The 25,492-nt window shown below is 40.0% G+C and overlaps 1 protein-coding gene across 1 annotated transcript; it reads left to right on the plus strand.

Moving 5' to 3' along the window:
* Positions 1–17: 17 nt before the first annotated feature.
* On the plus strand, positions 18–24,727 carry LOC119733806 (delta-sarcoglycan-like). The gene is made up of 8 exons (XM_038207176.1): positions 18–81; positions 13,373–13,570; positions 15,546–15,647; positions 17,836–17,926; positions 20,186–20,305; positions 21,413–21,485; positions 22,419–22,542; positions 22,965–24,727. Exons 2-8 carry the CDS (start codon positions 13,385–13,387, stop codon positions 23,127–23,129), a joined length of 861 nt encoding a protein of 286 aa, XP_038063104.1. The 5' UTR covers positions 18–81; positions 13,373–13,384; the 3' UTR covers positions 23,130–24,727.
* The last annotated feature ends 765 nt before the right edge of the window (positions 24,728–25,492 follow it).

Here is a 25,492-nt window from a genome sequence, read left to right on the forward strand (position 1 = left end):
TCTTCAGACCGGACTGCGGTGAACTGTTCGCTGCAGCTGATGAATGATCAAAATATTGAGAGAATCGTTCTATAATCAGCGGTAAGTCACCTTTTCCCCACTGTATATGGTATATCCAACAATCGTATTTCCTGCTGATCTGGGTTTTTGTAATGTGTGTTCATGGTTTTGTGCATCTATTCTTCCCTAGAACCATCCGTGATTGGAATAGGCTACCCCTTGAGTTTTGACATTACTACACGACCGACCCTTGTTAATTTTAAAGCTGCCCTCACGAACTAGACATCGTCTACACCCCGCGGCGTCATGGAACTTTTAGTTCTGTTGCCGTGTACCAAGTGATGATGATGAAAATCAGAAGCTACGGGATCGTCAGTCCCGGCCCAAAGAAACGACGAGGAGGGATCTAGGCCTATTTCGGCGCACTCGCATTCAATTTGCTTTGGACAACGCGCGCGTGTTGCAAGCGTTACCTGCGCCGATTATGGTGACTCGAGGATACAAATACAATGGTTTACGTGCATGGTGTAGGAATCGGCCTACGGTACGGGAAACAGAGCCCATGGATTCGAACACGTACAGCGATCGTGTATCTACTCTACAGGCCCGGTTCAGTCAAAATAAACTTGCACGGATTGGTCAACTCGTACGCGAGAAAACTCGTATGTGAACCAACTCGTACGCGCGACAACTCGTACGCGCGACAACTCATACGTGAACTAACTCGTACACCAGCCAACTCGTAAGCGGGCCGAAATTAGCCAATTTAAAGAAATTGAACGATATACACCGTTGCAAGATAGGACCGAGTCAAGAATTGTCAACCACATTATAATTTTGACAGCAGGCCGCTGTAGTTTTCAGTTAAATAATGTTATAGAGCTGGGAAAATTTATCAAATTTGTTCTGGCCTTGACATGATCGCCAAAATTACTGTACCGGTAGCTTGAGTAACTCCACTCTCCAGCTGACATGCTCATATTCATTTACATGTGAATGAATATGAGCATGTCAGCTGGAGTTACTCAAGCTACTGTACCGGTATGATTTTTTACCTGCTTAAATTTATACTGTACGATTTTTTTGAATGACTGTACATGTATGATATGATTGTAGCCATATGTGTTTTCAACAATTTCAATTCCAAATCCAATAAAGCTACCATGTTCAAAAGTTTTGATGATAATTAAAAATAAACGATAATGTTGCGACCGATGTGTCAGACTCGGATTTGGGCAAGCACGTCAAACCACGCGACTAGTGTGGAGAATTTGTCAAGACATACAATGATTCGATTTACACAGCGCGGGGCTCTGTTTTTAGCAGTGTACATGGTGTATTGTTGGAAGTCTACAAATGCAGCAGACATTATATGATTTAAATTCTCACTACAAGTGGAATTGTCTTGTCATATAGTGCACGGTGTTGACCAGGACATGTGGTAAAGAATGTTGCAACCTGACGCTGCTTTCTTCTTCATATATCATCTCAATGAAGGTCAGTCATTGCAAAAATGATGATAAGACATGAATCTAGGACTGAGAAACATTTCCAATTTTGTTAGGAAATACTTAAAAAATGTTCTAGACTCTCCAATGACTTTGTACACAACCACTGAAGTGGCGTCGGGTTGCAACATTCTTTCCGACATGTGTTTGATGGTCCGGGGAAAAAGTTATAACTTTTTGTTACGACCAATAACAATCTGATTTGAAAATCAACTACACCACTCAGTAACACAAAATACTCCCCTTCAAAAAAAATTGTGCCACATACTGAACTCATCACATACTGACAGCCTGGCCCAAGTCACTGTTCAAGGTGTGATGGCGATAATTGAGTGTTAGGATAAAGTCCTGGGTCTAATCACTCGTTACACGCTTCATTAAATTTGGATAGCCACTTTATATCAGTTGCATCATGATTCATGACTGCAACCGTTATCATTTTGCCAAATTATCCTGTAGACTTTTAAAGGGACAAGGGTGCAAGGTTTTGGTTTTAGTGGGAGAGAAGCACACCAAATACACCATAAATGGCTATTTTGTTGGACAGTCAATATTGTTACAAACAAATTGTTACAAACAAATGTAATTTAGCCATCCTGCTGTCTGAACAGTCACAGACAGTCAAAAAAATAAATCCTCTTCCCCTGCCATACACAGGCTAGTCACCAACAGTCGGATCATATTTCATGCAAGCTCTGTGACTAGTCAAATTCAGTCAACAGACAAAAGCAGGCAAGAAGTACATGTAGGCACAGCTGGCTTATCGATTACCTACAGTCAAAGCATAGCTGTATCAAGTTACATAAACAGTCACAGCCAGTCAATCCTGCTTTATGTACATGTAGGCTGGGAGCTCTTTAACTGTTGAAAACAGTCACTTGATTGATTTTGACTGAAGGACAACTTTGCACAGAATGTATGTTTGCACAGGAGAGTTAATTTATAACATTTAACCCTTCTTCTATTTAAACAGTGACAGACAGTCAAAATTCACTTCCACTTCTCCTGCTCCTACTTTTAACAAAGGCTAGTCACCAGCAGTCAGATCATATACCATGCAAGCACTGTGACTAGTCAAACTGGGTCAACAGACAAAGCAGGCAAGTGCAAAGTAGTCCTTTCAGTCAAAATCAATCAAGTGACTGTTTTCAACAGTTAAACATAAAACAGCTGTTTCATCACTCTCCCGGAGTCAAAGCATAGCTGTATCAAGTTACTTAAACAGTCCCAGCCAGTCAATCCTGCTTCATGTACCGGCGCGGTAGGCTGGGAATTCTTAACTGTTGAAGACAGTCACTTGATTGATTTGACTGAAAGGACTACTTTGCACAGAATTATGTTTGCATAGGAGGGTTAACCCTAACCACCCCAAATCCATCAGAATCCATCCCCCCATTTTGGTGGATATTGGGGGACTTGGTCCAGTAGGCCTGGTGTGACTAAATGTTGATGGAGTATGATGGACTTGGGCCTGAAGGCCTGAAGCAGTGCTAGGGGTATCCGATTGATTTTGCCTAGCTTCCTGATGTACTGCTATTATAAGCCATGCGTATTTTTGTAATTGATAGCACAGCGATTGATGGATTTTGATAGACTTGGTCCAGTTCTTAACAAAAGACACTAGGGAGTATGGAACTTAAGCAACTTGGACACTGTGTTTTTCAATTCACGACAAATTTTGGACACCCCAATTTTCTTAAATGCTAGCTCAAACCCTGCTCTAGTTTGTACACATAATACATGGACCATGTTGTACCACGGACCATCTGTGGTTGTACCCAATTTGTATGGTCTTGGATCGAGGTTAGTTGAGCTTCATTGTTAGTTTCCTGCTGGGTACTAGACCAGGATGTGCTTGATCAGAGCTGACTCACAGCAATGCTTTTCAAGATTTTAGTTACAGCATTCAGTCTGTGGTCTGTCGCCAGATAGACTGAGCTACACTAGTACACACGTGCAATAGGCCTACTGTTTACAGGTTTAGTCAGAAATTCAGGTAGGAACCGTGTTTTAATGTTCAATTAACCCTGAACATTGTAACTACCATACCATTTATGATCTACAATGCTCCAGATGGCAAATTGGATCAATACATGATGATGTATCTTGATGCTGTAATGTTCAGGGTTTAGCTTGGTCCCCACATGTATACATGTATCTATACATGTACATGTGTGTATACCTCTTTTTGTTTGTTCTTCGTATGCATTGGAGTTTGCATGGATGTGAGGCGTTCTAGCAAAATGAGACAGAACTGGGCAGAGGTTGAAGTGATGGTTTGCGGGTATTAGGAAAGAGAATAAAATTCTCTTTGCAAAACTGTTTGTTGCACTTCAATCATTTTGTCAGTCGGACATTCTGTTGACAAGTTATGGCTGTAAAAAGTTTGCATTTATCGACTAAATCTCCTGACGACGGGCAGAGCATACTGTTCGAAACGTTGAGTCCCTCCGGTCCTTTTCAGAACCACACATACTCACAAAAGAGATTTATTCACATGGTGCTACTGCAAACTCATCTTGGCATAAACTAAATACTGAGAAAAGGGCCTTTAAAGTTTCGAGTTTTGCATATTTGTCATGTTTGTGAAAATGAAAGATGACAATTGTTTTCTTCTTAAAAACACCTTTATTCCTGGAATTCTCTTAAATATATGTGTAGACATATCAAAGACCACAAATATCAATAAATCTTAAAATCAAACAAAATCGCCCACATTTGTTTTCTGGTGGTTTTTTTTGCATTTTCTCCACAACAGCCTGTGCCCATTTCCGTCTTATTGTGCAAGAACGCCTCACATATCTGGTAATAGCTGTACATACATACATGTATATATATACCGGTGGTATCTGGTAAATAACTGGCAAGTACAAATCAATGGGTCATTGTTAAGTGTTGGCGTGACTACAGTCGGACACCATAAATATTCATGAGCTTAACCCTAACCCACCTCACTCCTCCAAAATCCTCCTGGCGGTTTTAGAGGATTCTAGAGGATTGAGGATGAATGGTGATTGAATCAAATGAGGATTCTGGAGGATTGAGGATGAATGGTGATTGAAGCACATGAGGATTTTGGAGGATTGAGGATGAATGGTTAATGAAGCACAAGAGGATTTTGGAGGATTGAGGATGAATGCATTTTGAGGCAGGACTGTCTGATGATTTTGAAGGATTTGGCATTGGTTATCCTTCATTTAAACACGAGTGCAAAGTTTTGGGATGAGGAGGATTTTGGAGGATTGAGGATGAATGCATTTTAAGGCAGGACTGTCTGACAATTTTGAAAAATTTAGGCGGAGTTGCAAAATTTTGGAGGATTTTGGAGGATTGAGGATGGTTGTAAGCAACAAGGGCCTAGGGGGTTAGGGTTAATCCAAATTGTGCTCAGTGTAACAATGTGACGTCTACACTTCTAAACATTTAATGAAAACAATTCTAAACTCATTACAAATTTTCCAAAAAAGTGTGATAAACGGAAACCCTAATTATAAAAAAGGTTAACCTAGCACAAATAATTAATTATGTTTTCGAACCTATTTAATTTACAAATCCTTCGAAGCACTTCAATACTTTACTTAATATCATTCGGGTCACATGTAGTTAAGCCTTTACTTTTTCATTGACTGCCATTGTTGATTTAGCATGTCAGTCACACCGGTCTGCAGACATAATGAGCATGCGTCAGCCTCTGTGAATGGCTAAACGTTTAAACGGTTCGTAAAATATTTGCTAAACGTTTACAAAATTAAATGCAAAGTCACATCCTTAGCTCAGTGCCAATCTGTATATTTTTGTTGACACGGTCGAGTACATTTCATTTCATTTTTATAAAACAAGCGAAGCACAGTTTTGCTTATCACAAAAGAGGTTACCATCCAAAACGTTATTAATCCTAACCGCCCTGAATCCTTCAAAATCCTCTTTGCCAAAGTGGAGGTACATATGTGGAGGATTGAGGTTACATGGCACAACTTGTGTTATTGATTTCGTAGGATGCACTTTGTCAAGGTCTTGGGCCAGACCTTGTGTTGTTTTTGCTCAGCCATGCATAAATATAGGCCTGGATCATGCTTGAAATCCTCCGAACTGCTCCAGGATGTCACTGGCCAAGCCTCAACATATTGACAGTCACTGCCGCAGGATTTTGCAGGATTCTGGCAGTGGTCACCCCTCCACGGACCATATTCAAGAAATAATGGAGGAATTTGCAGGATTGAGGCTAATCCATGAGGCCAATTGGAGGTATTTTGCAGGATTGAGGCTACATCCTAGCAAAAAAGGCCCAGGGAATTAATCCAAATTGTGCTCAGTGCCACTCTGCATGTTTTTGTTGACAAAAATTTTCATTTAATTTTTTATTGCTTATTACAAAACAGGTTACCATCCAAAGCGTTATTAATATTACATGTGACTGGTACCCTGATGGCGTTTCTATTTAGCAAATAAGAGAGCGGTGTTTCTCTGCTTAGAAATTCTCCGTGAAAATCAGGCCCAGGATCAGAGCCAGATCTATCTGCCCGTGCCTAGCGCTGTATATCTCAATGATGAGCCATGGCTGGTGGTGTTGATGCCCTATCGTTATCACACAATTGGCATTCTCCATAGGTTTGGTCCCCCGAGGGGGCCAGCATTGATTTGATGAGGGTGGCCCTGGATTTGACAGCTTGCATCTTCCGTCTGGGATTGAAGCATCTATCTGTCTCTAGTGCAAGGCTCTAATGGTGTGAACCATTTAGGTGCTCCGGTGCTGCTCATGTAGAATGATAATTGCACATTTTGTAACGCACAGTGTACTTTGCCAAAGACATTCATCCGATACAAGTATGGTACATGTCAAAATTGTCAAAATCACATTGATTTCCTCTTCATGACAGAAATGAAAAAATTGTTATAAGCATTGAAACAAAATATAAAGGCCACTAGAGGTGGCAAAACCTTAAAAGCTTAGCTTGTATCAGGCATGCCATTACACAAAACAGATGAATAATAACAGAAGAAACACAATTACACACATGAAAAAGTTATGAAAAATAATATTAAAAATGGGCTACGAGTAGGCCTTGCCGAGCATACAAAGTTTAATGGCAGAGGCAAACTATATAAAATATATCACATTACAAAAAGTACAATTTAAGTTTGTGTTGGAAAATATTATAAGACCTTAAACATCTGAGAATGGTACATTATTCTATATTTTAGGAAAATTCCTATTTTGCAACTACATTTGTAAATTTACATGTAGTTTGAAATATTCAAGGATTGTTTCTGTAATTTAACCTAACCACCTAGTAGTAGTTCCTTAGGACTACCCTGCTAAATCCAACAGAGTCCAACCGGAGTTTCCTGCTCAATCCACTGTGCCTTATTTTCAGTTGTCTGCTGAATCCAACGGAGTCCAACTTGGCATTATAATGCAGTTCAGTTGCCTGCTGAAACCAACAGTTCAATGCGTTATAATGCGGTTCAGTTGCCTGCTGAATCCAGCATTTTGCATCAGCAATGTACACAAGGGGTTTACTGCTGAATCCAACAGGCTCCATCGGGTATATGATATAGTTGGATCCTGTTGGATTCAGCAGGGTTAGGGTTACAAGTGGGTCTGTCATTGATTGTAAGTGCATCGGCCATTTTCACTCTTGAGAACTGATTTTGCTTGTAGTTTCGTTGAATGTTTTCTAATACACAAACTGTATTTTTGTGTTTATCTATCTTAGTTGCGGGCTGCACCTGCTCATAGTGGAGTAGATGCAAAGATTTGTCTTAGAAATACTGCCAAAGAGGATATTACATTTAAGCTGGAACTGGAAAAGGAAGGTTAGATAATTGGTTCTACGTAATTGAAAATTGCAGTTAGCATAATTGAAAATTGCTAAAGTACATGTACGTGACTGCTGGTATGTGTACATGTGCACTTCAAAATTCCATAACATAATAGTTTAATTTACAACTGCTCTTCCATTTTGTACAAATTTTGACTCTCACTTAAAGCCAGAGTCCATCATTTGCAGCTATCCAAAAAGTAACTGGCGTAATTATTATTGAAAAACGTACTTGGTTGAAAGATAGTAAGAGGACTAAACTCCCTGTGAAATTATTCTTTCTGGCAAGCTGTCATTTTGAAGAAATCAACGAAAGAAGGCCTTTCCAACGGTGCTTCTTAAGAAGCACGGTAGGAAATTCAAATTAGGAGTTTGTTTTATTATTCGGCGAAGCGCGCGCAAGCATTGGCACGACGCACACGTGCGCGCGGTTGCTATAATTCGTCGGATCAGTGCACGACATCGTGTAGCTGTAATCGGTTCAGTGAGCATGTGTCTCGGACGCTAAATTCAGCCCAATTCAAAACATGATTCAGCAACATTTGATTTGAAATGGAGAACCCAAATGTTGTTTTTCTCAAAATATACAGCTAAAGCTGAGCTGAAACTTCATCAGGTTAGTTGTTCAGCACCCTTCTTTACAATGTAGATCTTGAGCACTTTGGTTGCTTCAAACGAACAAAATGCACAAATTACAAATGATGGACTATACCTTTAATTTACAACTGCTCTTCCATTTTGTACAAATTTTGACTCTCATTTAAATACTTAATGACCTCACACTCTTCAACACCGACTGCTACACATGTAACTATGAACTTTTGGGGCATGTACACTGTACATGTACACTGTACCGGTACCAGTAAATATTCATGAACTTTTGGGCATCTACCGGTACATTCAAACCAACACAGGTTTTGAAAGGCAATTTAGTCGAGGCAAAACTGTTTTGGTGTACCGTAGACCTACATGTACATGTACAATAGGAATTTATGATGAATGTACATGTACATGTAATATGAAGTATAGCAAACATTACTAAGGGAATAAATGTGTGCTCCGGAGGTTTTATCACTCTGTTTAATACCGCTTAGAGTCTGGGTGCTGATAATTACCCGAGCCGGAGGCGAGGGTTTTATCAGCACCCAGACTCTAAGCGGTCTTAAACAGAGTGATAAATACCGACGGAGCACATATTTATTCCCATTCATAAATACCTTTTAGGTAAAAAAAATCAAATAATTCGTTCAAAAAATCCTGATTTTGTTCACAACAAGTTCACTTCATGCTTTTTGAAACATCCCTCTAGCAAAATAATGGAGTGTTCAGCTGGCGAGTAAGATGTAAACAACCCTTTTATGGAGATTGACATGCGCGTGACATGTTCTGCGCGATGTCGTGCAGAACGCACCTGGGGCGTTGCATTTTGAATTTAGAACTATAAAATTCTGACTCACTGGTAGTGTTGCGCATGCCTACGTGAGGATTGTGAACGTTCAACCAATGAAACGGTAAGAGGCACTGGATTTTTAGGAGTCCACATTTTATTGTGACACTGGAAAAGTGTTTAAGACCAGCTAGCCATGTCTTTATCATCCGTTTAAGACCGGCCACGTGACGGGCTCTCGACCAATAGGAATAGCTAAACTGTCTGAGGTATTTATGAATAAAATATAATGAAAAGTGCCAATGTTAACATTTTTTAGTCATCTTCCTGTACACCCGTGCTCAGCTTTAAGGATTTTATTTGCAGTACTTCAAGCTCGAGACCTGTTTTCCCAATTTTCTGATGGTGCTTGCCCTCACGAATCCTGTACTCATGCTTACAGCATAGATCAAGGAACAGACTGTTCCTTACTCTGTGCTTACGGGGCCTTTGCGAAAATTTTGCCTGAAAGGTTTTATTCAGAAAACATATGTGGACGATTTGCGAATGCCTTTACTAACCCGTGAAATATTCTACGCATGAAAAATCTCTCCGACAAAGCGGCCGACTCATTGCTCGTGGCGCGCTCAAGCCAAAATCAGCTTTTTTTTTCTCTTCCAGTGCATCGCTGCAGTGAAATCATCAGCAGTAAGCCACAAGCCCTGTGTAAATGAAAAACATGTCGGGATTTGCACTCTGCAGTGCGGTGCGGTTCACATACTCATTGGATAATCTACAAGGAGAGTAATGAGATCACAACCACTCAGCTGTGTTAGCATGTATTGACTTTCCACATGGGAGCGTCTTTATTTCTCCCTGTGCTGCATGTGTTATCATTGCATAGTACGGTATGCAATCTACATGTGCAGGTCCTTATCTTATCAGCCATTTCCAGACACCAGGTTTCTTGGTAATTTGATTTAGTGTGATGTCCTGGTCTTGCATTTTTTTTGGGGGGGGGGTTGTTGTTGTTAGTTCTTTGTTTTGTTGCGTTTGAACAAAATCATGAAGTAAGATTTGAGGCTTTGCATGGTGGAGATACTAAATAACGAAAAGTTTGCGGAAACACCATGTGCGAATAATTTCTCAACTAAGAGAATGGTTCTAAAAAGAACCAGAGGTATAAACTCGACGTTCCGGTCAGTATGCTCTGACCGTCTTCAGGAGACGGTCAGAGCATACTGACCGTCTTCAGGAGAAATTATTCGCACGTGGTGTTTCCGCAAACCTTTCGTTATCTAAAATCATGAAGGAGTACATGTACGTACCAGATAAGTGCACATACGTAGTGTAAACAATGGTATACGAGTACGAGTAGACTACATGTACGGTAGGATTATATTATTCCTGGTTAGTGTGGATCATATGTTTACATCTGGTAAGGTTTGTTACATGTACATAAATATACATTACATGTGCGGGCATAATAAACTGAGCGAGTTCTTGTGTCCTGCATACGCGTGCACTCGGCTGGTATTACTAAAGCTTCAAATAAGCAACTTGAACTGCCTGTGTCCTACATGTAGTTCCAGTGCAGATATCTGAATTGTTAATTTGTAATGCATCAGTTGTGGATGGAATTTCCACGTTCGCTGAACAAACAAAGTACCCGGCACAATGTACGTAATTTATGGAAATCAAGTTATTTAAAGGGAATGTACAACATTTGCTTTTGCTGTAATTTTCAGAAATAAATAGATTTGGGGGAATAGTATGTCATGGCAAATATTGTTACACTGACTTTCATGTATTGGGCCATAGATGCTGGAAAAACCAAGAAAACCAATCATGTTCTTGTAGTCTAGTTCCCTGACCCCACTTACGGTAAGATGAAACGGAGCAATTTATAGACGCTGGGGAATTGTAAGGTCAGAGAATCAATCAATTGCAAAGAAAATGCAGAATAACTGAATATGAAAAATTAAGAACACTTTTTGAAAAAAGCCAGTTTTTTCCAACGCTGGTCAGCCGACCAGCGTTGGAAAATGGAAATCGATACAAAAATGCCGCTGTACTTGAAAATATCAGCACACCAGGAGCCACGATTGTATGGGATGCTTTAGACTGTCATTCCCCACCAGTTCATTAAAGAATTTCCTGATAATTTGATCAGTCTGGTCTTTTCCCTTTTTGTACCAGAACCTCTAGGGTGGTATCTTGATGATTGGCTGCATTGTGTGACCTTTAATTCTACCTGTCTCCACAGTGTAGCATTCTGTTACATAGCCACTCCACTCTTGTTTCTGTCCCCGATGATGCCTCTGTGCTAAAGGCTGGGTGTTATTTTATGCCTTGGAGAGCTCACTCGATCTGAAAATCAATCACTTGGATGCATCTTGTCTTGGTTGTCACAGATAGACACTGAATTCATTGACTGTTAGTCTGGTTCAATGTATGCAGACTCTAAATATTTTTTAACAGAAGCACATGGTAAGGATGTGACGTTGAAAACAATTCTAAATTCATTTACAAATTTTCCAAAAAAGTAACGAAACATGAATTGTCAAAAAGCATGAAAAGGGACATACATGTACAGTATGTACGTTCACGCAGTCGTTTGAGTTAAACCTACATGTACATAGCACAAATAATTAACTACATGTACATTGTATGTTTTCAAAACTATTTAATTTACAAATCCTTCGAAGCACTTCAATGCTCTACTTCATTACATTCAGGGCACATTTAGTTAAGTAAGATTTGAGGCTTTGCATGGTGGAGATACTAATGAATGAAAGGTTTGCAGAAACACCATGTGGGAATAATTCTCAAACTAAGAGAATGGTTCTGAATTGAACCAGAGGTATGAACTCGAGGTTCCTAAAGACGTTCAGAGCATACTGATTGGAACGACGAGTTTATACCTCTGGTTCTTTTCAGAACCGTTCGCTTAGTTTGAGAATTATTCTGGTGTTTCCGCAAACCTTTCATTCACATTTAGATAAGTTTTTACTTTTTCAATGACTGCCATTGTTGATTTATCATGTCAATCACGCTGGTCTGCAGACATAATGAGCATGCGTCAGCTTTTGTGAATGGCTAAACATTTCAACTTTTAAACGGTTCTTAAAATATTTGCAAAACATTTACAAAATCAAGTCACATCCTTCGCTACATGTACGGTTACGTGTACATGTCGCAGAACACAGAATGTCTTGACAGCAGATGTAGATGATTTTGCGTTCATTTGACAAGACTTTTTGTATATGGTTTGCTTTGTATATGTTGAAGAATGTAATTATCATATATGCAGGACTGTTTTGTGTTTCGAATTACCAATATCATGTATACAGTAAATTTACGCTTGCTCGCCCATGCATAGGCCTACATTGTGTACATCATCGTGTACAAGTGAACATGTGTCTGGGCAAACTGACTTTGCCTACATTGTTTAACAGAAATGGTTGAAGACCCCGGCACAAGATCAATAATTGTAATTTAGGTGAAGACGCCTACATGCATACCGGTACATGCAAGCTGTATGCTTTATCTGTGCATTTTGGATGTACATGTATGAGAGTAGACCTGTTAGATTGACTACAAATAAGCATGTACGATGTACGGTAAATCAGCAAATAATGCTATATACAGCAATCACATTCATTTTCCATCGATTGACATTGCTCATGGCGTTGCCTTTTTTCACTTGAAAATTTTTCAATGCAGTCAACGAAGTCGGGAAATGGAACAGCGTGTTACTGCTTTTTTTTACGGCCAAAGTGATTCGAATCATATTTAAAAAAATCATTCATTATAGAAAATTCAACAGTGTGCATACGTGTAATAGAATTTATAATTATATTCGTAAAGTGGATTTTAATTCTGATAAAACGTCATGTACTACAGTAATTAAAAAAAGAAATTATTCATCCAAATTTTTTGCTGTGGTAGAAATCGGCTCGAAACACCATGTGCTGGATGTATGCAGACAAACAGATTTTTGCTGTTTCATTCTTCAGTTAAAAGTACCGTAGCAGCTGAGGCCAAGTTCGGGCAATTAGGACCATTAGTCGACTAGTGGTTGATTTGTGACGTACCCTTACCCCTGCGCACTGATAGCAACGTGTGAACGTCTCTAGTCAAACGCTGGTCAAAATGTCATCGCAAAACTTCTGGATCCTGGCTTTCTGCTAGCGTTATGAATGCGCGCGGCTATTGGTTACCAGCGATGCAACCAGCCCCAGTAGGTTGGTTCCAAATAGTCGAATAGCGTTGTCAACCACCGTCGACTAGACAGAGTTCGGGCAAGCTTTAGTTGAACTATGGTTAACCATTGGTCAACAATAGTCCTTGCGCGAACTTGGCCTCTACTGTTCAACGTGGTTAGAAACTATAATTCAATAAAATACAGATGATAAGCCTAAAATGATATTCATCTTTCGTTTGTGGTATTTAGTCCATTTTGAAATTTTGGCACCTTTTTGATTATAATTCGGTGCACTTGCCCACTTAAACTTATTTCAGGATTTTTTTAGAATTGCAGAAAACATACCAGATTGCTTTCTCGCGCCAGTACGGCATCTCGGGTGTCCTGCAAAAGTGTCAGAGCCCACTTGAACGCATCCCTGTGTTTATTTGTTTCTTTGTTTGTTGTATATTTCTGATTGACACTGCAGGCACCGGTAGCCATGGCTAGCTACTCCAACATGACCCCCGGCGCGTCCCGCCACAGGCACCAGGAGACGGTCTACAAGGTGGGCATCTACGGCTGGCGCAAACGCTGCCTCTACCTCCTCATCCTCGTGCTGACCTCCGTCATCATAGTCAACGTGGCACTCACCATCTGGATCCTCAGGGTTATGAATTTCACAATGGTGAGGAAAAAAATATCACATTTTCACTTAAAGCTACAGTCCATCATTTGCAGCTATCCAAAAAGTCATCTTCATTAGCCTAATTCAATCCACTGCTGGATGAAGGCCTCTCCACTAACTTTCCATGCTTTTCGGTCCCTTGCCAGTTGTTTCCATTTCTTCCCTATGAAATCGGAGATTTCATCTCGCCATCTCTTAGGCTGTCTTCCTCTTCGCCTCTTCAATGATAATGGCGTCCAATCCATTACTTTCAGGGTCCATCTGTGGTTGTCTCTTCTCATGACATGTCCTGCCCAACTCCACTTTTTCTTTTTGATCTCAACTATTATGTCTTGCACCCCTGTCTTTCTTCTAAGATATTCGTTCCTTATTCTGTCTCTCTTTGTGACCCCAATCATTATTATTATCCAAAAAGTAACTGGCGTAATTATTGTTGAAAAACATACTTGGTTGGAAGATAGTAAGGGGACTAAACTCCCTGTGAAATTATTCTTTCTGACAAGTTGTCATTTTGAAGAAATCAATGAAGGAAGGCCTTTCCAACGGTGCGTCTTAAGACACACCATTGGAAATTTCAGTTAGTAGTTCCGGTTTTTTTATTCGGCGAAGCGCGCGCAAGCGTAAGCACGACGCACATACTCGCGCAGTTGCTATTATTCGTCGGATCGGTGCGGGACATCGCGTAGCTGTAATCGGCTCAGTGAGAACGTGGTTCGGACGCTGAATTGAGGCCCAATTCAAAACATGATTCAGCAAGTTTTGATTTGAAATCGAGATCATAGAATGTTGTTTTTCTCGAAATTTACAGCTGAAGCTGAGCTGAAAGTTCATCAGGTTAGTTGTTCAGCACCCTTCTTTAGATTTTGAGCACTTCTGTTCCTTCAGACGAACAAAATGCACAAATTACAAATGATGGACTATATCTTTAATTGTTTTTGGAAGAATTAAGGAATTTCAAAAGTTTACTGGAAAAGAATGGTAAAACAAAGGATTCTGGCACAGTGATCAAATACATTTTTGGTCTTGTCTTGCCCTTCATTATCCTTACTCAACTGTGTGAAATTTATGAATTTGCTTCTTTCATAAATGCATCCTTTTCTGTCCCCCCCCCCCTCCACCCATGCTACCTAACAAGTCTGAAGGACTATATTTTCCATTTTGTGGGTCTTGCTCTTGTAGTAAATGAGAGAGTGAGATGTTAACCATCACCATTCATGACATGATCATGTACTACTGTGTTTGCAGCATACATGTACATGTAGCATCAACCTTAGTCAGATCCAGGGTTTTTGTTTAGTATTTAGAATTAGTAACGATCGGTCAGATTCTGCCTCCGGTCGATTATACTCCTGCTAAAGGTAATGAAAGGGGGAGAATTGGACTGGAATAAGGAAAACCAGCACTGCCTAGTGTAACAAAATATAAATAAATTACATTAGGCCAACAAAAAAAAATAGTCGGTCTATGGTCAGACCGAAGTTCCGGAATTGATGCGGCGACGCGTTTTTTTTGGGTTTTTTGGTGGCTTTTTTTTTGTCAAGCTTGTATTGTACAGACAAGGTGGGTACTATTTTGCTTTTTTGTGTCCTCATTATACATTGGTGTCCTCCATAAATTGCCCTGGTGCCCTTTATCATTTGCCTTGGTGCAATTTCCCCATTCCTTGGTGCTCCTTGGTACAACAATTTGAGGAGGCGCGGCAATAGAGGGCGCTGTTGTAGCTTCCGTGTTAATTTGAAGAAAAAAAAGGTTGGCGCGCATGATTAAAATCGACGCGCACGCTGACCAGAGACCGAGTATTTTTTTTTTTTGGCCTTAGATCCAAAAATTTAAAATATACTGGTATGGGTTTTAATACTGTTTCCATCATATTTTTTTTTTGGGGGGGGGGGGGGAGGGGGTGTATGCGGGCCCAGACAAGCAATGTTGTATTCTATCAATGTTGTTTTCTCTGTCATGGTCCTCCCATCTCCAGTCTGGTATCGGCAAGTTGCATTTATCAAGTAAAGGCGTGACGATAGGAGGCGAGGCTGAGTTTCTGAAAGCGCTGTATGCTGCAGAGATCAAGTCCAGACAGGTCAGTATGTGATTAAACACAGAATTTCTGGTCTACATGTAGGCTGCAACGTAGCCTAGTGGTAATAAGGTTTGTGGCTTCTGATTAGAGGGGCAGGAGTTCAAATCCAGCTGCTGGCCATGTGTTGTGTCCTCGGGCAAGCCACTTTACCCCACTTGCCTCTCCGTGATGGACTGGCATCTGATCCAGGGAGAAAAGAAATATGTTTAGATTACAATTTTTCTGATGGGAGATTGTAAGTGGTCGATGTACCTTTTTTGGGCCCAATTTATCACAAAATGGGAAATCAGTGTGGAAAGGTCCCTACAGAGGGAGAACGATTTCTGACCAACATTCTTCGGCAGTACTTGGAACATCACTCACATTTTATTTGAATAGAAAACAACTTGCAAAGTGTTTCAGTTTGTGAGATTCTCCTTATCAAGCAAAAAATAAAAAAATAAAAAAAAAATAAGCAAAAACACAAACAATTTTGCATTTTATGTGCTTGATGTTATATTTCAGGCAGTTTTTTGGTCAAAATTGTCATTTAAGGATTTAGCGTATTAAACTGATTTTGTATAAGCATATGAATTTTATATTTTCAAAGGGGAAACATCCACACACAAAATTACTAAAGTTTAACATAACTTTTGTAATCCATTTCTTTAAAACTTGACTTGGACAAAATCCACATGATTGGGATCCCTTTTGCCATTTAATTGTACAATAAAGCGATTTTGTACTCCGCAGTCAGTCACTGGTCACAGAAAGCATGCGTTTGAATACAAAATTGGCGTTAATTTCCTTGCGGGGGGAACAGTCTGTAAAGGTTAATTGGATTTTAGAATCCAAGTCGAAACACGACAGGAACATGTTAGGGAGGGTGATTGAATAGTCCTGCCTGTATGGGGAGACGTTGGGATTGCTTAGAAATGCCCATCCTGCGTGGGCTGTGATTCTGGTGGGAAGTAATTTTGATGAACAATTTTTAAAAAGTGACGCTCCCCCCCCCCCACCACAACCGAAATCTCACAGAATAATGCAAATCCATCTTGTAATAGTTTCATTGCGGTACCCGCTGCTATATCAGATTCGAACTGGCTAGCTGACCCTGGCAAGCTTGGTGGTCGAGTGGTAAGACGTCTGCACTATCAAGCCGGAGTCGTGGGTTCGAGTCCCACCCGAGTACGCTTGTGAATCTTTTCTTGCAAGCCCTTGGACAACACTGAGTATACAGTGCTTATAATACATCGGTGAAGGGCAACACCCAGTAGAACCCAATATAAAATTTACATTTCCCCGACGAAAATTCCATCTTGTAATAGAATGCAAGTCCAGTCGTTCAGTCACATCCGAGACAGGAGTGAAGTTTCCAATCATCTGATGTTGAAGGCCCAAACCTTAAGAGAAAAAATTACACCTTGAAAATGATTGCCGACAAATTTAGTATTGAAACCTGTGTATGCCTTTTAGGCCAAAAAAAAAAGTATTTAGTCTCTGGTCAGCGCGCGCGTCGATTTTAATCATGCGCGTCAACCTTTTTTTTTTCCAATATGTTCCGCGGTAGCTCCAACAGCGCCCTCTATTGCCGCCCCTCCTCATTTTTTTTTACCAAAGCGCACCAAGGAATAGGAAATTCCACCAAGGCAAATGATTGAGAGCACCAAGGCAAATTATGTAGGACACCAATGTACATGAGGACACCCAAAAAGCAAAATAGTACCTCACCTTGTCTGTACAATCCAAGCTTGAAGAAAAAAAAAAAAGCAAAAAAAAAAAAAAAAAAAGCCGCGTCCCCGCGTCAATTCCGGAACTTTGGTCTGACCAGAGACCGATTTTTTTTTTTTTTGGCCTTACTTGTGAATTTTGAAGCTGATCGGAATCGATGCAGAGAATTCTGATATTGACCTTTTGAAGAACAAACAAAAAACAATTTTAATTTTGACTGAGGAAATTGATTTGAGCAGTGTTTGAACCTGCGACCTCCGTTCTGGTGCTCTACCAACTGAGCTATCCAGCCCTATGTTGGTGGTTCCCCATTTTGTCAGTGGCTTTGTTCAAGGGCACTAGTCCGAATGTAGAAATGCAATACTATGTGGCAGTTTTGTAAGGTACACGTGTAGAGATTGTGCTCTAAAACTAAAATAAATCAACTGTTTATTGCACAATGTTGTCGTAACAGCTTTCTTTTTCTTTTTTTGTACAGGATAAAAACCTTGTATTACAGTCAGCCAGAAATGTAACGATAAATGCCAGAAACGGGTTAGAAAACACAACAAAAGGACGATTAATAGTTGGTAAGTCTATGAGTCCTTGAGTGCATTCTGCTTGTTCTTGATTTCCAAATTTGAAAGAAATATCATCTGTGATATTTTCCCATAAATGACAGTTGACAGTTTTTTTATTCTTAGGATTATTGTTTAATATTTTCTGGCATTGTCTTTGATGCTCATAAAAAAATAGCTAGGGTCACAATTCACAATTTTGGTGAACAATGTTATTCTGTGTTTATGATCTCCAGATAAGCACAGTATTTCTTTGGGTTGTAGACATAAAGTTAAACCTGTGCACATGCACATAAACCAACACATCCTTGCTAAAATTTGAAATACAGGGTGAGTAAAAAAAAAAAAAACCCAATTGTCGGGACTACTGTTTTATTGAAGTTCTGCATGTAGCACTTTCAAACTCTAGGATATGAAAGCCCAATTCATCAGCTTTCTTTTGACACAAAAATCATTGAAATCACTCATGTACTTTTTAAGTTACGGAATTTTAAACACAACCACCGTTTTAAGGTTCTGTCCACGGATCACAAAAAAGCATAGCTGCCAACTAGTCTGATTTTTTCGTAATTATTACGAATTGTTTGTTAAATTACGAAAATACGATTTGCCACTAAAACATTACGAATTTCCCATTTTCTACCTAACGAAAAAAAAAATGTAAAGTATCGTTTTTGACCGAAAACCTCTGGCGAAATGTCGCGATAATGGATGGACTGGTGACAAGTCTAATAAGAATGCAGTCAAGCACCTGATAGACATCAATGCAGTGTGCACAGTGGAGTACTTGAGGACCAGACTAACATGACTAAAACTATTTTTCAATGGTGTGTCATTTGTGTGCATCTCGTGGATGTGTGGTTGTGTGTACTGTATGTGATTCCTTTTCAGTGACGATCGTGAGCACATTTAGTCGCTTATTACCGGGATGAGACCCATTAGTGCGAGATTTTAATCATGGAATTTAATAAGAGTATGGTTGGAATAATTGGTAATAGAGTTTGAGTTTGTCACAACAGACAGAAAAGATAAATCAGCATGCGTTTGCAAGGTATGTTGGCGGCATATTTCTATTGCATACGGTGGCCATAGATCATTGTGTGTAAAAACATGATACGAACTCGAAACTCAACATCGATAGCATGCATCTCCAAAAAAATATGCGCACATGTTATTGATGTTATAATTTATTTGACTTCAACAAACAAATACAGACATTAAAACAAAATTAATTAAATTTTTCTTTTTTAAATTTTTTTTTTTTTTTAAATTATCTGTTGGCCTACAGTACATTATTATCCACAACAAGAAGGGTATGCACATGTATGTGTACATGTAAACCATGTACCTGTACTCGATGTTGGTAAAGCTTTTGATAAAACGAGAAGTTGAAAATGACCGGGCGGGTTGATTACTAATTGGGATTTTGAAATGTTGGCAGCTATGAAAAAGGTGTGCGTTCTTTCAGCAAAATGAAAACAATTCACACACATCCCTATGTGATTTCTTTTCATAGAACCTTAAAATGGTGGTTGCATTTAAAATTCTGTAACTTGAAAAGTACATGAGTGATTTGAATGATTCTTGTACTAAAAGAAAGTTTAAGAATTGGGTTTTCATATCCTACATTTTGAAAATGCTACATGCAGAACTTCAATGAAACAATGGTCCCAATATTTGGGTTCGTTTCTTTTTACTCACCCTGTATGTTACTGTATTCTTGTATTAATTAGCACAAATGTTTTCCTACAGTTAGACATATATATTCATTCCTTATAGTCTTGGTCCAAGCCTGCATTTTTATTTCCCTATTTTGCAGCCAGTCCTGTGACAAACGTGGTTAAGTTGCCACGGCAGTGGAGGTCCCTATCAACTAGACGAATCAAATCTAGTCTTGGCAATATTGGCAGCGCTACCCAGGAAATTCCAAGCATACCTCACGCGCATGCATTAGCTTGAATACACATCGCGTGTGAGGTATGCTCCGAATTTCCTGGGTAGCCCTGCCAATATTGCCAAGACTGGATTGGATTGATCTTGTTAACAGACCTCGCTTGTCCAGAACCAGCTGTAGAAGGGGAATAAAATCCAACTCCACTCTTGGACCAATTGTTTACAGTAAGCAGAGCTCTAAAATAGTGCCCCGATCTCGAAACTATTTTGACATTTTTTTGTCTAATCATATAAGTGCAGAAGGGTCATGACTCCCTGGAAATATCGCTGCTTAGCTTGAAGGGTAACAAAAAGCATTTTCTTTCCTTTGTGTTCTAGGTCCAGAAAGTTTAGTTTCCTACAACGATAGATTTGTTATCTACGACACCAAGAACAAAATGTTATTCTATGCAGACGAGAACGAGGTGGTCATTGGTGCCAAAAGGGTCACATTTACAGGTAGGTCAATGCAATGTGATCTATATCACCTGTTCTATCACCATGCAAGGTGCCAAAACCACCCTTGAATCTTAAAGGGAAGATACAACATTTGCAAACATCAAAAAACGAAATGATCAAATTAGCACAAAATACCTGTAATACTGGATTGTTAGGGAATGACAGTCTAAAGCATCCCATAAAATCGTGGCTCCTGGTGTGCTGACATTTTCAAGAAAAAGTTTATTTTTCCAACGCTGGTCGGCCAACCAGTGTTGGAGAAAACTGGCTTTTTAACAACAACTGCTCCTAATTTTTCATATTTAGTTATTCTACATTTTCTTTGCAATTGATTACACACCTGTGAAGGGGTAAAAAGCCTGCTAGACTGATTCTCTGACCTTACAATTCCCCTAAATTTCTATAAATTGCTCCGTTTTATCTTAAGTGGGGTCAGGGAACTAGACTACAAGAACATGGTTGGTTTTTTTGGATTTCCCAGCATCTACAAGCCCAAAACGTGAAACAAGTCAGTTTAACAATATTTGCTACAACATACTATTCCTCCAAATCCATTTATTTCTGAAAATTGCAGCACAAGCAAATGTTGTACATTCCCTTTAATGCAGTGTGATATATGATTACCGTACAATCACCATTCAAGGCGCAAAAAACACTCTTAAATCTTTATTGCTCTGTGCACCAACAAAAGAGGGCACTCTTTTTCTCCTAGCAGGGAGTGACTGAGTGAAGAACACCCACATTTCACTGTTTCAAACTTGAAAGGCAATGTTCATTTTCACCACAATCCCCAGCACTTTCTAGATATTGAAATTTGAAATGCATTTTGGCTTCAAACATCGTGGGTTCCCCTCCCTTTCCTGTTTTCCCCAAACCAAAGTAAAAACTTTGGTTGAAGGCAACTTTTTACACTTAATAAAAAAGTTGAAGGTGGAAAATGTGCTCTTCCACCTCATCAAAACTTTCTAAATTCCTTGAGGAATTTGTAACATTTTCACTCTATAAAACAGCAGCAGACATGTTATTACAAATTTGTTTTACTCACTGATTTGTCAAATTTAACAACACATTTGAACCCTGGTCTTGTTCCTTCCATTCTGTTCACAGGGAGTGAAGGGACGGCGTTTAAGGGGCCCATCCAGACACCTCATGTGACATCAGAGTCTGGACAAGATTTAAGGTAACCCACATACATGTACTGGTATAGATATGATATGAAAAGCAGAGTAGAAGGCAACATTTTTGATTCCAAGTTCCATACAAAACTATAGGTGTTAAAAAAAGAAACTGCTTTTAATACAGGAACTGTTTTAGATTTTAAACGTGCTTTTTTTTTATATTCTCCAATGGCATGAAGAGATTTTCTCCAAAGTCTGCTTCAACTATGAGCAAGTTCAGGCGCAAACTATAGTTAACGCTAGCCCCCTAGTACTTCCTCAGGACTACCCTGCTAAATCGAGCAGAGTCCAACCGGACGTTCCTGTTCAATCCACTGTGCCTCATTTTCAGTTGTCTGGTGAATCCAACGGAGTCCAACAATGCGTTATAATGCAGTTCAGTTGCCTGCTGAATCCAACATTTTGCATGAGGAATGTACACAAGGGGTTAACTGCTCAATCCAACAGGCTCCATCGGGTATGTGATATAGTTGGATCCTGTTGGATTCAGCAGGGTTAGGGTTAAGTTTGAATAACTGCGCTCGAACGAAGGACAGTTGGACTACTCTAGTCAACTATTTGGAACCGGAGCCCGGGGCATGGTTGCATCACTGGTTACCAATAGCTGCGGGCATCATGAATTACAATGGGGAGCCAGGACTTGAGACCATCGTTTGATTAGAGCCATTCTGGCGTTGTTATTAGTGCGCAGGTGTATGTCACAAATCAGTCACTAGTCAAGTAATGGTCTTCGCCCAAACTTGCTGTATGTTGCCATGCGTACCACTTACTTGTCAAGCAAACATACAAAGTTTCAAAAAATAAAAAATCTGATGAAGCAAGTTCGAACAGTTCACCACTCAACACAACCAAAGCCAACAGAAGTTGTTGTCCCATAGTTGGGTTTAGCACGGCTTCACCACTGTACTTTCTGTTTTGAAATTGTTTGTTTTCAGGCTGGAGTCCGTGTCGTCAAATTTAATCGTAGAATCCCCTCAAACCGTTAGCCTTACCTCACCGATTGGACAAGTTTCCGTCTCATGTTTTAATGACATCAACCTCCGATCCAGGCAGGGCAAAGTAAGTCCAATGTAGTGTTTGCTTGTGATTTGACTTGTGTTTTGCTCTTTTGTTGTGATTCCAGTGAAATTTACATTAAGATCAATTTGTGCATGATGAAAGCCTGTTCATTCAATATATGTTTGTAACCTTGAAAACTTACAGCATGTCAAAAACCTTTTGTTTTGAAGTGTCTGGAGTCTATTCTTAGGGGAACTGAAAAAGGCAACCACAGGGAGTTAATTCATCAAAAAAGTTGGAGAAATTCCAAATTGGACGTGTTTTGATTTGATTCTTAGCCTAGCTTAGTAGCACATGTATCCGGGTATTTAATATCCTCACGTTTAACAATTTAAAGATTAGCTTGGTGAAAATGTTCCCTTTTTTTTTGTCGGGTAACAAAAAAATTTATTCATGGCTCTTCTGTATAATTACCCTTCCAGATATCCCTGGACGCGGCCCACGTCGAGATCAAGAACCTCCAGGAGAGTGCCTCAGGAACCAGCAGCGATGCTGACGTCTTTGAACTGTGTGCCTGTCGGAACGGCCGCCTCTTTCTGGCCCCGCCCACGACAGGGTGCCAGGCCAGGGCGGAGCTGTGCGACTAATCAGTGTGCACGACTTGCCAGCGCTGTAAAAACCCAGGTGACTTTTTATACATTGCAAAATCGGCCGGAGTTGCTAAAAAATTATCAACTTTGCGAAACACTGACAAACGTGGAGGTACTTTCCTATTCGGTCAAGGTATGGCGGTTTTAAAGGTTTGGAGGTGGAAAGCAATTTTAAATTGGTTGTAAATGGTTGGTCTGTTATAGTCAAAGTGAAAGAAAGTTAGCGTGTACCAAGTCTTTCATTGTAGGACTTAGTGAGGGTGGCCATCTTTGCCTCCCTTCGTACAATGGCTGTTTCAGAAACCTCGGATTTGGCTGCAACTCTATTAAGGGCCTGATTGTTTCATTCCAGATCCTGATCGAGATCATGTAATCCAGCGCCGTGCGAAAACAAACAGGCGCACGCGAATGTCGTCTGCTTCAGAGTTTGTAGGCAGAAGAGCTATTTTTTGACAAGCTATCTATAATTTCCAGAAAAAGTAATCAATTGTACTATTTTTAATCACGAAAATACATTCTAAAAGATTTATGAAGACATATTGTCACAAAAGCTCAACTGATGCTTCAAATTTACTAAAAACCTCACTTTTTCTCTCAGTCCGTCGCGCACGCTGCCATGTTTGATCTTGCGAACACACCTCGCGAGCAGGATCCGTTAAAAGCGTTATCGCGATCCCGATCTGCACGAAACAAACAGGCCCTAAACTCTGCTTTAGCAACAGTTTGAAAGCTTCGATCAAGTTAGGACTATGGCTCTTTAGATTGTGTCATTCTGCTGTGCATGAAGCCATGGCGTCATTCAGTCTGGTGCATGAGGCAAAAGCCCGAAGCCAAAGCCGAGGTTTGAGAAATGGCCTGATTGTAGTCTGGCGACAGTGAGCTGCATCGGCAGTATAAGCACTGCAGTATTTTCTCGCCCTCGGGGAGCTAGACATCAAAATGGCCGCAGACTGGTAAAGGCCCAGCGGTTTGCAAACCTTCGCAATGGGTGAGGCAATAGTGTTTGGATAATGAACTGAAATGACCTGTTCACAGTTTACAGAGACTTACTCTTTCTGTTCAGAAAGAGTGCATTGTTTTAGTTTGAAAATGTTGATACTTTTGAAGAACTCTTTGAATACAGCAAGCATTCCATTGTGCTCACATAAAACTACAGTTCATAACTGTGAAACTATCATATTAAAACAGTATTATTATTTATGGTCATTTTTTATAGTCTTGAGATATTTTGGGGGTGAAAATTGAAACCTTTCCCCTTATAGTAATTCATTTGTATGAGAATTTTTCTCAAAATTGTATTTGAGTAATATACAATGTTATGTAGATGGCCCTATAAATGACATGGCTCAAAAACTGGACTTCATCCGTACTTAGAGCCACACAGCAATGCATGCTAAATTTAGTAATCAAAGGTAGAGTACATCAATCGCAGCTATCCAAAAAGCAACTGACAAAATTATTGTTGAAAAGCGTACTTCGTTTGAAGATAGTGAAATCACCACATCCAGTGAAGGTGGCCGTGTAACGCAGCTTCTCTGCAAGTGGGTGGAACCATTTGGCCTGGTTTTGGTTCTGCATCTGCATGGCGGGATTGACGAATAGGGTGTTGTCGTTGTTTTGGATGTTGATTCCCCGATGGACCGAACTCTCAATAATGTCTTCAGTGTTGAGGCAATCTACAGCTTAAGATGGTTCGTCCGCTTTATCCTTTCGCATCCATCACAAGGGCATTTCTCTTTACACTGTAGTATGACTGTATCAGAGTAGGAAAGTGGATTGTTTTTTTTGGTTTTTGACAGAAAATCAATGTTGGATATGTAAGACTCGCCAAAAAAACTTTCCACTGAGATTAGTTTTGTCAGATTGCAGAAAGTGAACGGAACTTTTTTATAGGAAAATGCAAGTTGAACAATGTAGGCTATATCTGGCTTGGTTCTTTGTCGCGTCTAGTTCCCAATCCTATTTACTTAAACTCAATGGTTCTTGAGTCTGGCGCTGGTAACTCATCACAACCAGTGAAAACTGGAGTGCAAATGAACAAATGCGCCAACGAAAGAGGGTGCCCTTTTACCTAGCAACGACGTCCCATGGGCGGGACATTTAGCTGGTTGACATGCACCGTTCCTTGTGTGTGACGCACGTACACCAGGGGATTTGCAGTGGAATGGCTGCACGTTGCGGCAAAATTGCAGTCGGGCAAGATGGCGTCAGTCGGTCACCCCCAACTGTACTTTCTTTGCTGATGAGGGGGTACTTGTGAACGGAGCGGATAGAATCAACTGCATTGCAGGAAAAGTGTTTTACATCACATGAACATGAGGTTTTGCCTGGAGAAGGTGCACCAAAGTTCAGTGTCTGAC

The sequence above is a fragment of the Patiria miniata genome, unplaced genomic scaffold (genome assembly GCF_015706575.1).
Source record: "Patiria miniata isolate m_02_andy unplaced genomic scaffold, ASM1570657v1 HiC_scaffold_26, whole genome shotgun sequence".
NCBI lineage: Eukaryota > Metazoa > Echinodermata > Asteroidea > Valvatida > Asterinidae > Patiria > Patiria miniata.